General features: G+C 41.5%; 1 protein-coding gene across 1 annotated transcript; it reads right to left on the bottom strand.

Moving 5' to 3' along the window:
* Positions 1–3,631: 3,631 nt before the first annotated feature.
* TNFRSF4 (TNF receptor superfamily member 4) lies at positions 3,632–11,547 on the bottom strand (the record flags this gene model as incomplete). Its single annotated transcript, XM_084494792.1, has 8 exons — positions 3,632–5,718; positions 6,548–6,673; positions 6,838–7,070; positions 7,594–7,660; positions 8,071–8,172; positions 8,521–8,643; positions 11,086–11,192; positions 11,516–11,547. Coding segments are annotated over 8 exons (861 nt in total), but the record flags the coding sequence as incomplete, so codon positions are not given.
* Between the last annotated feature and the right edge of the window lie 1,827 nt (positions 11,548–13,374).

The following is a 13,374-nucleotide window of genomic DNA, read 5'->3' as shown; positions in this document are numbered from 1 at the left end:
TGGTAAGTCAGGGAGAGTTTTTGGTTTACTGACAATGAGATTTTGCTGATTTCTTATAATGGGTGATTAAAGCAGCAAGCCACGCACTTCTACAAGTAAGAGGTTATTCATGTGAAGTCAATGTAATTTCTGAATGACTATACGTTAGACCGAGGTAGAAATTGCCTTGTAAGCTATACCTCATAAGCACTTTTTGTCCTGCTGTAGAAAACTCCACTGCTAACTAAAGGATTTATACATTGTACAGAATTTGTCTATATTCTTGGAAAGCAAACGTCAGTCTTTATTATAGATCCTTTTGCTGTGCTATGACAGCGATAGGAGGAGTAGCTTACATGAGGTGATGTGATTTGTTGTACCTGCAGCAGAGCAGCAGCTCTGGTGGGCTGCAGGAAGCGTGGAGGAGCAGCCAGGGCAGCAGCGAGCACATGAGCCTGGTGCCACGATGGATACAGGGACAGCAGTTCTCCAGCAGGACACCCTCTGACAACTGACAGAGCAGTGATTTGGCTGCAGCTGGAAACTAGAAAACAAAATTGTTACGTGTTCCTTTCACTCCTTGGGATTTTGGAGTGAATGGGACTGGCTACCATGGGGTTTCCAAGAACCTGGGGTATTTGCTGTGGCTGTTTAAGGTCTGCCCTCTTTTGGCCCATGAGGGGAATTACTGCCTTGCAAGCCTGCAACAGATAGGGCAGGAGTCAGGCAATATAGTAGAAGTGGTCTGCATTATGCCACGTGTGGTTTCTCTAGGCAAGGTAAATTCTTCTCGCCCTGAAAAAAAAAATAAACAAGGGCATTACGAAGACCGGATCCTTCCTTTGAGCAGCTCTAAGCAGCCTGCAGGACACACACAGAACCTCTCTGGGTTACTTACACTGCCTGCCCACCAGCAGTGGCAACTCTCCACAAAGGCAAGAGCACAGGCTGGGTAGTAAAAACATTGACATTTCATAAAGGGAAAAACTTTATGAAACCAGACAGAGACAAGAAACTCAAGTCACTGACGTTACTAAGCTGTGCGTTTCCTCTTCAGCTAGCCACCAGGTACAGCGTGTCATTAGCAGATGTGACCTTTCTGAAGTTTCACATGGCAAACCTGAGTCATTTTGGTGTACTTCCAGGTCAGAGGAGAAGGTGGTGAGGAAGAGAAAATGCATGACACATAGGAGCTGCAGTAGCCACGACACATGGTAGCTGCAGGCGCTAGCACTTTTCATATATTTTGGGAGGGATTTAAAAAAAAAAAAAAAAAAAAAAAAAAAAAAAGACAAAGGAGAAGTTTGTTTTTCAAAAGTTTTTTTGCAGCAGTCCTATGATGCAACCTCCATCTGTGGAGGAGAGCAATTCCAAACAAATAACATAATGTGCTCACCCCAGGCCCTGTAAGTCATGGCTAGTGCAGTTAAAGTTAAATTATTCATGGAAAAATTGGCTTTATTCTCAAGTACAAACTTATAGCCTTTTTTATAGGTGGTTCTTAAAACAACAAAGAGGTCAAATTTTAGTGACAATATTGATGCAGAAAGTTTTACATGGGCTTAAATGAATTCCTGAACCAGGGCTCTGTGGTGTCCAAGACGCATATACCTTACAAATCATAAAACTTCACCAACTACTCTGCCACTGTAAGTTCACACTAAAACCAGAGCTTAGAGTTGCTTGCATAAAAGAAACCGGTATCTTTGCAATCAGAAAGAGAGGCTCATGGCTTTTTTTAAGTTAAAAAAAAGGCAATCAGTTGTGTTACACCGGAAAAAAATCTAGTATAGCCTTATCTTCATCAGCTTAGTTGAAGAAGCACAACTCTGCCCGTGTCGCTTGAGTGCCTGAAAAGGGGGAAATCTGAATGGCTGAAAAACAGGAACTTACTCTGTGACATAGCCCGTATCTTTGAGAAGGGAAAGTTTTATTTCTAGCACGTAGGAAGACAAATGTAGGCTGAAAGCAGCACAAGGTGTTCAAGAGGCTCTGCCTATTTTTAACTGGGGGTTTTAGAGCTTGTTTGTTCCATGGTTTTCATTCTGGAATGAGAAACCCAAGCAGGTTTTTGACAGGAAAGCAACAAGACTGAGCATAATTTTTAAACATTATCCCTTTATTCAGAGCAAAGTAGCCACACCAGTTTATTAAACCAGTCTACCAACACCCAAATACTCAAAAAAAAAAAAAATCAAATCATAAACATAAGCATTAAACGTAACCATGGTATAACTGCAGAAAGGATTATAGGTTGTTGGCACAGGGGTTGGATACAGAGGTCCTACAGCAGCACAGACAGGCTCACGGTCACACATCACCGTAAAAGCCAGCGGCACAGACTTCCTGATGCACACAAGCCAAAAGGCCTGCTGGATTCACTCCTCTTTTCCATGCTGATAAGCAAATTCAACTCGTGCTCAGCTGCCCTCGCTTGGCTGTGCACTTCCAGGGCCACCACCAGTTTATAATTTTGCCCGATGGAACAGCCCAGGCCCCATTTTCCAGGAAATCTCCCCATCAGGAGGCTGTAGGAGGGCACAACAACACGGAGCACTTGAGCATCTTCCTGTGCAGCTCAGCCAGAGGGCAGAAAACAAGAAAGATTCGTGGAAGCAGCTGGTGAGCACACACCACAGCAACACCTCCATAAGCACCTCGTCTGTTCCTGTGGGCTGCGTTGCCATCATTACCCCACAGCCTCAAATAGCTCATCGCTTATCTGCACCGTGCTCAGTTATGTGGAAACGCGGTACGAGCAGTATTGCCTCGGAAGGGCAGGCTACAGACCTGATAAGCATTGTTTCTGAGAAGTGGCCGCGTGCTCTCTGGAATCCATTTCCCAGATTCATCCATTGCACTCCGCCGATTCACAGCATCTAGACCACAGCACGCTTTCAAAGACTTCTACATTCATAATTTTGTTTGAAAGGGCTGAGCCTTATCGTCTCGAACCTCCCAGCAGCTCAGGTGGGAACTGCCACCAGACACAATTCACAAAGCACACTACTACACCGCTCGCTCAGCTCACCCAGACAGCGTGTCAACTTAAAGCCTGCTAAGCCATGGATTTGCCCATTTGGGGATCCTGCTTTTTGTGAGAATTACACTTCAAGCAAAGCAGGTCTCTCTGTTCTTGCAGCTAGGTCACTGTGTCCAGATCTAAGCTACCCAATAATTTTGATATACTTCAGCTGAGACAGCAGAGAACAAGCTCACACACCCCTTCTTTGTCACAATTAGCACAATTAGGGAATTCCTCTCATTGGCAGTCTCAGGAAAGGTCAGGGTCCATGGGCTCAGGCTACTCCCACTGCAGTCAGTGGCTATGATGGTGCAACAGCTGAACGTAAATAAGTTTAATTAGCAATTAATAGAGCACCCTCCACCATGCTTGTAAAATGACAAGATGTCATGCCAGGTCAGGATGAACAGAGTAGTCTAAAAGGCCCCCACATGACTTTAACAAAAAAACTAGAAGTTAAAGTCTTCAGAAGGTCCCTGACAATAGAAATAATTTTTTAAGGGTCAAATGCTCCAGTACAGGAACCTTCTGAAAAGTCAATGCCCATCTTAAGCTCCCACGCTGGTGTAATACCATTGGTTTCTTTGTACTCCCCAAATCATACGCAAACACGCACATCTAGCCACTACTACAATTTATTTGAAAAACTCAGTACTATACTTCATATATAATACAAATATTTATATACATTGTATATGCACTTCAAAATAGGAAGCCACTAAGTACACCATATGTATAACATATAATGAAACATATGTTTAAAAACATGTTTTTAGATAACCAGCTGTATTCTTGAATACATTTCCGTGCTGCATATTTTGCCATATGCTTTGGCACTATGTATATAAAATATGAGTTATATACTAAGGAGTATTTGAAGTGAAAACACTTCTGAATGATATAACTTTCAAGTTATATCAAACTTTTTTTCTCAAACTTTTACACAGAGATATTTAAATTACATCACAAGCTATTCAAAATAACACTTGCCTCTCAGACTTTGGGCTTTGAATTTGTTATCTAAAATTTGAACATTCTTTAAAAAGACACATCGATTAACTCACAAAAAAAAAAAAAAACATTACAGAAGTAAAATTAATTTCATACAGCATGCAGGCAAACAACCAGGTGTATTTTAACTGTGAACAGATCACACGAAGAAAACTTCTTCAGTTCTGAAGGCAGATTCAAGTGACAGTACACAGAAGTGAGCATCCATATGAACGGTATCTATCCACTGTTTCATGATCTTCACACATCTTTGCCAAAATACAACACTTGAAGGCCCATATGGTCACACGGTGTTAAAAGTTCAGCTTGCCTCTTATCAACAGAAAACATCTAGGGAGTTGTCACCACAAATTATCATTCATCAGCAGAAAAAAAAACCTCTGAATGTCCATTTACATGCTACTAAACCTAGGACATGAAAAGGTTTTCCCCAAATCCAGACCACCTGGAAACAAACTTGCTTGTGTGTTTCTTCCTTTATCCACAGCATTACTTTGAAGCAAGCAATCAACTCCCACAGAAGTGGTTTAAACTACACTATTTTACTCTTCAAGCTTGACTGAAGCAGCCTTGCTGGGGATAGACACACCAGGATATTCAGCACAACAGAACATCCACCAAGAAGCAGCACAGAGCTTGTATGTACAAAGCTTACAGATCAAACAGTTTTATACAGCAACTAAGTCTACAGTGCAGACAAGTTGTACTGTACTTCCCCCCTGCTCTGAATTACAGTTTTCACTAATCACGTTCTAATCAGAAATTACCATTCCCTTTGCAGTGAGTACATGGATTCTACTTTCCACACAGATGAAGATCTCACAGAGATTTCCAAACACTTGGAGATCTGGAGCTACTCAGTGATGGTGAATCATTCCATTTGTTGGCCTGTGGGGATCCTGCTCAATGTTAACATGACATTTTCTCAGTGGGTCTGCCCGAAAGAAAGGCAGAAAGGAAAAGAGTGGCACTGAATAGCCATCTCTTAATCATTGCTTAAAAGCCAGCACCAGAATTAGCAGCTGTGACAACTGTCTCTGGAGGCACAGTTGATGTATGCCACTTATTTTGACTAATAAAAAGAAAAAAAAAGGAAAAACAAAATGGAAGCACAAAGGAAACTGGCTAGGTCCATGCATGGAGATTCTCCACCTAAAAGAAAGAGAGCTCCTTTGGGAGCTCAACTGAAACCCTGCAAATGGCTCCCACTGAGAGAAGAGACGTGTCCTGCTCAGCACCTCAAAATTGTAGGGCAAGATATAAACCTAGTTATAAATCAGGTCTTTTATTTTTTCCCTGTACGTCAGTTTGCTCAACAATTAGCTCTTACAGCTTTGTAAACGCTTTCTGCAGCCCAAAGGCAAGTGGCTAGGAATGCAGAGGACTGTATCAACTCAGGTCCAGTACCAGGGATGCTGTGCACAGGATCTGCCTAATAGGAAGAGTCACAATTTGAGAGCAGCTACTCCCATGGGTCCTAATGCCAAAGGGATGACTCAATGAGTCCCAAAGGACTGGAAGTGCAATTAAACAATTACAGACATCCACACAGATAGCCGCTGAAAGTTGTGTCACGTTAGTCGTTAGGATTGATCGGCTCAGAAACGCAGGAAACAGTAACACAACGTGAAGTCAGTTTTTGATGAGACTGGAATTGGAGTCAATTTGTTCTTCCTGGACGGGAACTCGACAGCTCGTTTCTTCTGAAAGACACACGCACACACAATAATGTACAGAGCAGAAGGCAAAGGAAACCAAGGGATTTTCCTAGGTTCATGGACAACTAGGCACCTATGAGTGACTTTTGGTCGCTGCTTGACCTTCCAGCCAGTACTAGGATAGACCAAGCATCAGAAACAGTGAAAATGGACTATACCACTGCTCCCTGAGTGGAACAGGAGGCAGCTGTTGCCTGAATCAGAGCCAAGCTACCACTTAATTCCAAACAGAGAGCACAGTTCTTCTCAGTCAGGCGTTTCCTGTGTTTGCAGAAGACACTTCAAGACATTTCACTTCTATGTGGGCAAAAAAGTTCACACAATATACTCTTAAAGATTCTTGCTTTTAGATCCTCTCTGTACTGAATAGAATTCTATGCACAAATTCATTGCCTTTTTTTTTTTTCAGGGATTAAGGGGGGAAAGAAGATAAGAGAGAAAAATGAGAGCAAAAGAAGAATACAAACCAAGTCAATTAGTTAATGATACACTGGTATATGCTCTAATGATTCAAATCAAGAGCTGCACAGGAATAATTTCACATCATTTCCAGCAGCACATTCTAGAAACTCAATCCTTCTACACAGCAACAGGCAGGGGAATCTCTGCTCTATAACACTGCAACCCTGACATACTATGACCTCCAGTGCACCAGGAATAAGAAGAGGAGTGAACGTGAGCTGAGTAGCACAACGTCATCTGTGGTTAATACCAGGTAGATTTCATTATAATGGAAACGAAGTGCAACTAAGTGGCCAAGTGACCCTGACTAATTCTCTTTCCTATATATTTTTCTCCCTAATGAGATACTCACTCTGATGGTTGCTCCTATAAGGCCTCTTCTTGGTCGTTTTTTTGGCTGCTTGGATAATCAACAGGAAGATGGACATTCCAGACACCATAAGCAGTATTAGACAAATAAGGATAAGTGATAGAGATCCTGGTAAAAAAAAAAAAAAAAAAAAAAGAAAAAGAATATACTAACAAAGATTTATGATTCTAGCTGGAATTTCCATGGGAAAGACTCATTACATTTGTTTCAAATGAAAATTACCAACTAGCTCTCAAATAGAGAGACTAGACTTGGTCATTCTCCCTCCTTACCCCAGTTAGTCTCTGCGGGGCTGTTTGCATCTGAGCAAATAATGGAAGGGATCACACTGGATTTGGAGGGTGAGAGCACTGTAGGTGATGTATTATTCCTGTGGCTGGTAGTAGAAAGATCCAAAGCAGATGTTGCACTCGGAGGAAGAGTTGGCTGTGTCACATGGCTGCTGCAAACAGCATCATTTGTTTTTGTTCCTGCGCGAAGAGTCGTTTTCCCAACAGTGCTGCAGCTACGGATGTAAAATAAGTTCGTGTAATTCTTCAAATAGTTGCAGTAATGACTTTATTAGCCACCTCCATGGAACAAGAGAGTGAACACTGATCCCTCTGTTCTATCAATACAGACTCAGGCTTCACCTTTCCTAGGTTCTACAGATACATAAAGAACAATTAAGCTAATCCAAGTTATTACCAGAAAAACTGAAGCTCTATTTTTGTTAGCATCTGTGCATATAGTAGCCTTGAAGCACAGATGCATTTGGCAAGGGAACTTTTTGCCACAGACATCTCCAGACCTTTTAAAAAAAAGCTGAGAATACTGCTGTTGCCATATGTGAAGCTAGAAAGGACAGAAAGCAGACAGATGTCTCAAATCAGTGCACAAAAACTGTGCTGGTGACTTGGGAGTCATCAGCAATGTGGTTTCACTGAATTTACTGCTCGTTTATTCTAAACATCGTAACTTGGGCATCAGTGGCTACAAAGGTAAACCCAAAACATTGCTCTGAATGCGTTGGGCTCAGTGATACATACTTGGTCCAAGGTTGACAGTTCCCATTTCCCCCTGTGGAATAAAACCCTTCAGGACATGGTAAACACACTGGAAAAAAAAAAAAAAAAAGCAGAAATTGAGTTCAATTAGCAACGTAACTGTATAGTAGCTCAGCAGTAGTTATGCCAACAGCTTCTAAAACAGACCCAACAAAATGCACACAGCCTACAGAAACCATAGGCTTTGTCGAGTCAGAAGTAGCATGGCATGCCCAGTGGTTCATTTTAGTCTGCAGCTAGCAAGGTTTCTTGTCTTCTCTACAGGCTAATTATGCATATTAATGAGAGCATTAAAACTTCTGACAGCTCAAATTATGCAATAGATGTTTGCACAACTGCTATAAACACTTGCTTGGAAATACCAACAAGATAAACGACAACAGCTTTTGTACTAGAAATAGCAACTGTCTCATCTGAACCAGAAGCAATAGATTGGAAAATAATGTGGCCCTAACTTACCGCTCCCCAAGGGATATCTGACATCTGGCATGTAACCGGCTATACACCTGCAAACTCTGTCAGAAGTCTTCTCACACTTCTTCACTTCCACGCTCCCCTTTGCTAGGGACGATAAAGGGAGACAAGAAATTAGACAAGGGAGAGAAAAGAGATTAGAAAGCACACATTAATCTCTCAGCGCCTATCAACTGTGCGTAGAAACACACTGCAAAGTTTAGCAGTAATTCTTGAAACACCAATTTTCGGGCAGCGTAAGCCCACTTCCCTTTGAAGGCTCTATCGTTGGTATCAACCAGGAGATACCAGCTATGGAAACGATAACCCAGAAAGTCTTTGGGCTCAGTTTTCTCAGGAGATAGGCTGCATGACATCAGCGTTTGAGGAAAACACACACAGACCAGTTCCCTCCCAGCTTCCTATCGAGGACTGACTGTTGTACAACCAACTTACTCGTTTTGCAGATGGTACAGCTCTTGCAGAAGTTGTGGCTGTACTCAGTACTGAAGTATTCGTTTTGACAGGGGGCACAGACCGTGTCTGTTGTTGCTGTGCAGCGACTTCTCATCCTTTCACCTAAAAAAGGCCACGCAGGAGGAGCAATTGATCGTTATCAGAAGGAAATCCTCTTCACTTTTACACACTAGAACAAGTGCCCAGAAAATCACAGTTCCACTTACAACTCTGCAACATTCAGCAGCTTTAGGTATTTCAGAATTCCTAAGAAATCTGCCCCATAGCATCCCTGCAAATTAAGCAGGCCATAAAGGCCTGCTGACTTGCTAAGAGTCGAGGTCCCTGATGCATTCCCAGTATCCCGGTGTGTTCCATGCATCACTTCTCCAGGCTGCTACTTCACATGGTTTAGATACCAGGGTTTGCAGCCAATGTCAATAAGGAAAAAAAATCAGTTTTTATCATGGTAGTAGGTCTGTTATCTATGTAACACAGTGGCTTTGTGACAGATCTTGCCTTCCCGTATGAGATATATCATGCAGTTCAAGTCAAAGTAACCCGGAACAGAGAATATGACGACAGACTGGTTAGGTTTCAAGGCAATTCACTAGTGAAGCATTCAAGAACATACATTTGTAGTATCTTCCTGTTGGTATCCTCAAAGCCCATAAGGCATGAATGAATGGCTCTGTGCTTTGATTTACATCTGCATCACCCGCCATCAGCAAACGCTACCAGCTCCATTTTATTTACAGCTAGACAGAACAAGAGGTAAGGCGGGCATTTCCTACCACTCCCAACAGCATATGTGCACCACACGTTGCATTTAAAACCCAGTTAGAGCCAGGCTCTGAATGTCTGCATCCAGATACCAACCTGTATGACACACAGCATGCTCACGGAAGAACTGACGTATGCACTGGGATCTGTGAACAAAACTACTTGTCCAAATTGAAACAGCAAACTAACAACCAGCCTCTGAAAAGGAGTTGGAGACGTTCCTTCCATCTCACTGGCTTCTCTCCATACAGCACAGGCTGCGGGAACAGCTTTAATGACTAGGGTTTTACAGCTGAAGCTAAATATTATCCTTAATTAGTCCTTATTCTCCCATAATGCTTTCATTTTAGTCCTGCACTCTCCATTTCATAGGTGAACAACGAGCACCAAGCCTCTTGCTCACTCTGATTTTTCCTCTGTATTTTACTGAGTGCTGTCAGTGGCAAGAACAGGAGATTCTGAGCAACCACAATACATATAATTCGTTTCTCCATTTTCACTACCTACACGATGAGGAAGAAATGCAGGAATTTCCCCACGATCAGTGGATTAGCTAACAAAGCAAAAAAACTGGTAAGAGCTCTTTCAGAATAAGTAGTAACCAAATTTAAATATATAGGATTATCTGTGTCTGCATACAAGCATGCGTTTCCTTAACCTGAGTTGAGAAATATTCAGATTTCAACAGTTTTGAGAATAAAACTCTTAGATTTCAGGTTGAATGGGGATAATTTCTTCCAATCAGCATCTTTGAAGATAATTATGCTATGTTCAATTTCTTCGGCATCAATTTTATGTAGTAGAGAATTATGAAAAGAGAAAGCAACCATTGTGGAAGAAACACACAGAGCCTCATGCGAGATTTAAAGTTGAAACTGCACTTACAGATGGGATCTGAACACCTTCTAGGGGTGTGAACGTACACTTTGAATTCAGTTAATATTGATTGCCCCTTGAACAGCAAAATTATCTGTTCATTGTGGTTACACTGCATCACAACCATTACTTTAATGAAACCCAACTATTGCAGTGTTTGAGGCTTGCTAGTTTGCATTTGTGCTTCTCAGCATCATTTTCAATGATACTTGGATGTGGAAAAAATGCACGAAATCTAAAATTTATACTCTTTTTATAAAAAGGAGAAAAATACAGTTCTCGTCAAGTCATGCTTTGCTAATCTAGATCTGTGAATCAGACTTGCTTCCCTTCACAGGGGAAAAATAAGTAAATGTGGAATTTCTTCACAGCCCAACAGAAGTTGTGTGCATAGTATCTGTAACTCAAATTTTAATTATTTCTCTCTTAAAAACATCCTAAAAACTTAAGACACCAAGTCTTAAGTAGTGTAAACCTTGCTAAAAAAAAAAAAAAAAAAAAAAAAGGCTTACAAAATATCTATAGCAATTACTTGAAATTTTCTGTTATTACACAAGATTTCTGGGTTGAATGTCTTTTTAATAGGTAAAAAGTAACACAAATGATACCCTCTTTTCTCAGATACCGCTCCCACAATACAAGTGTACCAGGCTGACACAGTAGCAAACTCAGCCATGCAAAAGAATTGTCTCTCAAAGAAGAGAATCCCTAAATTTAGTATGTTACAGAAATAATCTGTCAGTCTAGAATGATAACAAGTGCTCACCAAATGCTTTTTTTTTTCCCCCATGTTATGCTTCCTAATCAGAATACTTTCATCAAGCTCTTTCCCACCCCTTCTGGATTATTAACTGATAGGTATTATAACACACAAGTACAACAAATATATAGGGAAAAATCACTTACCAGGAGCACAGTACTTGCAGCATTTTTTGCCAAAGGGATATTGATGCTCTTTGCACTGCAACCCCAAGCAAGGGGGAAAAACGACTGCCAGCAGCAAGAACAAAACGCTAGAATAACGCAAGGAAAAAGCTACAGCCACCATAATGCAGCCCCACTGTCCCCACCAAATTCTGACTGCAGCAAACTCTTGGAAGAGATGACAGCAAACTGCTGGCGACCAGAACAAATTCATATGTCGGTTGCTGGGAATTTCCCAGCAAGTGTTCCACGCCCCCAGACTTCTTCCCACCCCTTGGCAAGCTTTTTTTTTTTTTTTTTTTTTTTTTTTTTTTGCAGTTTGTAATCGAAATACTCACAAAGGCAGCATGCTGAATAGGATTATGAAAAGACTTAGCCTTAAAAGAGAGCACACCTCTGGCCTGGTACGTACCTCTCAGCAGTGTCACGTACGTGGCTTGGATGTCAGGAGAACTGGGTCATCCTCGTTCTCCTAAGGAGGAAAATTAAAGCAATGCCGAGGTAACAGCTGAAAACCCTTAAAGATCTGAGCCATATGTAAAATGAAACATAGCCCACACAGCCTTACTCCCTAAAAGGTGAGGTGCTGATAGATTCTGGTCCCTTGGTCTCACTGGGACGGTAAAGCTGTGATTTTTATTGCTGCATAAAAACAACCAGCTAGTTTTGATGCCCGTTTTATTGCACAGAAGCAAAATCCCTGAATGCAACTCCCTCCTGCTGTACAAACCAGCAATAACACAGCAGGGTTGGGGCGCAGCACATCAGTCCAACCCTCACCTGACCCAAGCACATGGAATAGACCAAAATAGACCAGAATAGACCAAAAATAGACCACGCTAGAATTAATAGGTTTAGCTATCCAGATTCGCTACTGGAATTTTACTAATCTGACGTTATTGACCCAGGATCCAAACTGAAAAATCTTCCAGTGCCAAGAAATTTCAGCGATCTTTATTGTAGAAGCCCAAATAAAAGACGCCCTACAGTAATCAGATGGTTTATTCAAATTAAACACATCCAGACTTACCAGGCAAAGTGGATCTGCTGGCAATTTACATGTAAACGTAAAGATTTCATTGGAACAGAAGCACACTTGGACGCCCGATTAGCCTGCAGCACCTGGAAGGACTGCACAGCAATACAGCTGGCATGTTTTAGCCAGACTGCTGCTTTTCATTTCTTTCTTCAGTTCCTCTGAGACTGTTTATGAGTGGGAGAGAAGATCGAAAAGTAAGGCAGAACACTAACTGGTTTTCTACTTCTCCTATTTTCCAAGTATTTTGGAAAACAATCACTACGGGGAAGAAGTCAAACCTTAAAGCCATTCCTTCCAAAAGGGAGTAGAGCCGACAGCACACAAACCAGACCAGCTAAACTTCACCACCTTCACACTCAGAATCTGCATGCAGGAAATATCCAAATCTCTTCCAAGTGCAGGATCACACTCAATGATATTTAAGTGGCTTTATGCTTCATGACTCTGTTATTCCCTCAACAGCATCGAGCCAGACTTTTAAAAAATATTCTTTCACAAACAGCAGCAGACTTTACTTGTTCAGTAAGTCAATTATTATTCAGTAGGAAACTGAAAACAAACCCTCATTATATTCAGAAGCAAGGTATAGTTTAAAATTTGCTACATACATTTAAACTGAAAACTCTCCAAATGCTAGAGCAGCAATGACGAAGCACTGAGATTCTTTTTAAGGTTTTTTTTTTTTTTTTAGGATGCTTTAATACAAATGAAATACTCGTTAATGAAAGCAGTCAGCGCACAAACTTTCAGTTCAACTTTTACGTAGAGCATCCTCAAGCATTACCAGGCTTGGTTTTGCCAGTCCTTTATGTGGCCAGTATTATGCAAGTAAATAAAACATGGCATAACCACAGTGCTCTCTCCCTGGCATTTACTACAGCCCTCGGCTGGGTTTTTGGCAATGCCAGTTAGCCTCTCCCAGGCAGTTTGACATTGCCACGGGGACTCAGTGGCAGCAGGAAAAGTTTCAGAGTGGTGAGCTGAGCCATGCTATGGGTCTAAAATAAGACCTTGTCCTGCTTTTATTGAACATTTTTGGACAGATTTGGTTCTGAACTTCCACAGACTCTGCAATCAAGTACATGTGGAAGACAGCGGGGACTGACCAACGTGTCCAACTTCCTAGGTCAGTCTCCGTAAGCTCCTTTCAACACAAGATTATCACCTGAATTTAGCCATTTCTTACACTTCTTTCAAATCATATTTTGATGTCTTTCATCTGAAGAGTTCGA

Source organism: Aythya ferina (assembly GCF_964211825.1).
Source record: "Aythya ferina genome assembly, chromosome: 21".
Classification (NCBI taxonomy): Eukaryota; Metazoa; Chordata; class Aves; order Anseriformes; family Anatidae; genus Aythya; species Aythya ferina.
This window is presented reverse-complemented; position numbering and strand designations above follow the sequence as displayed.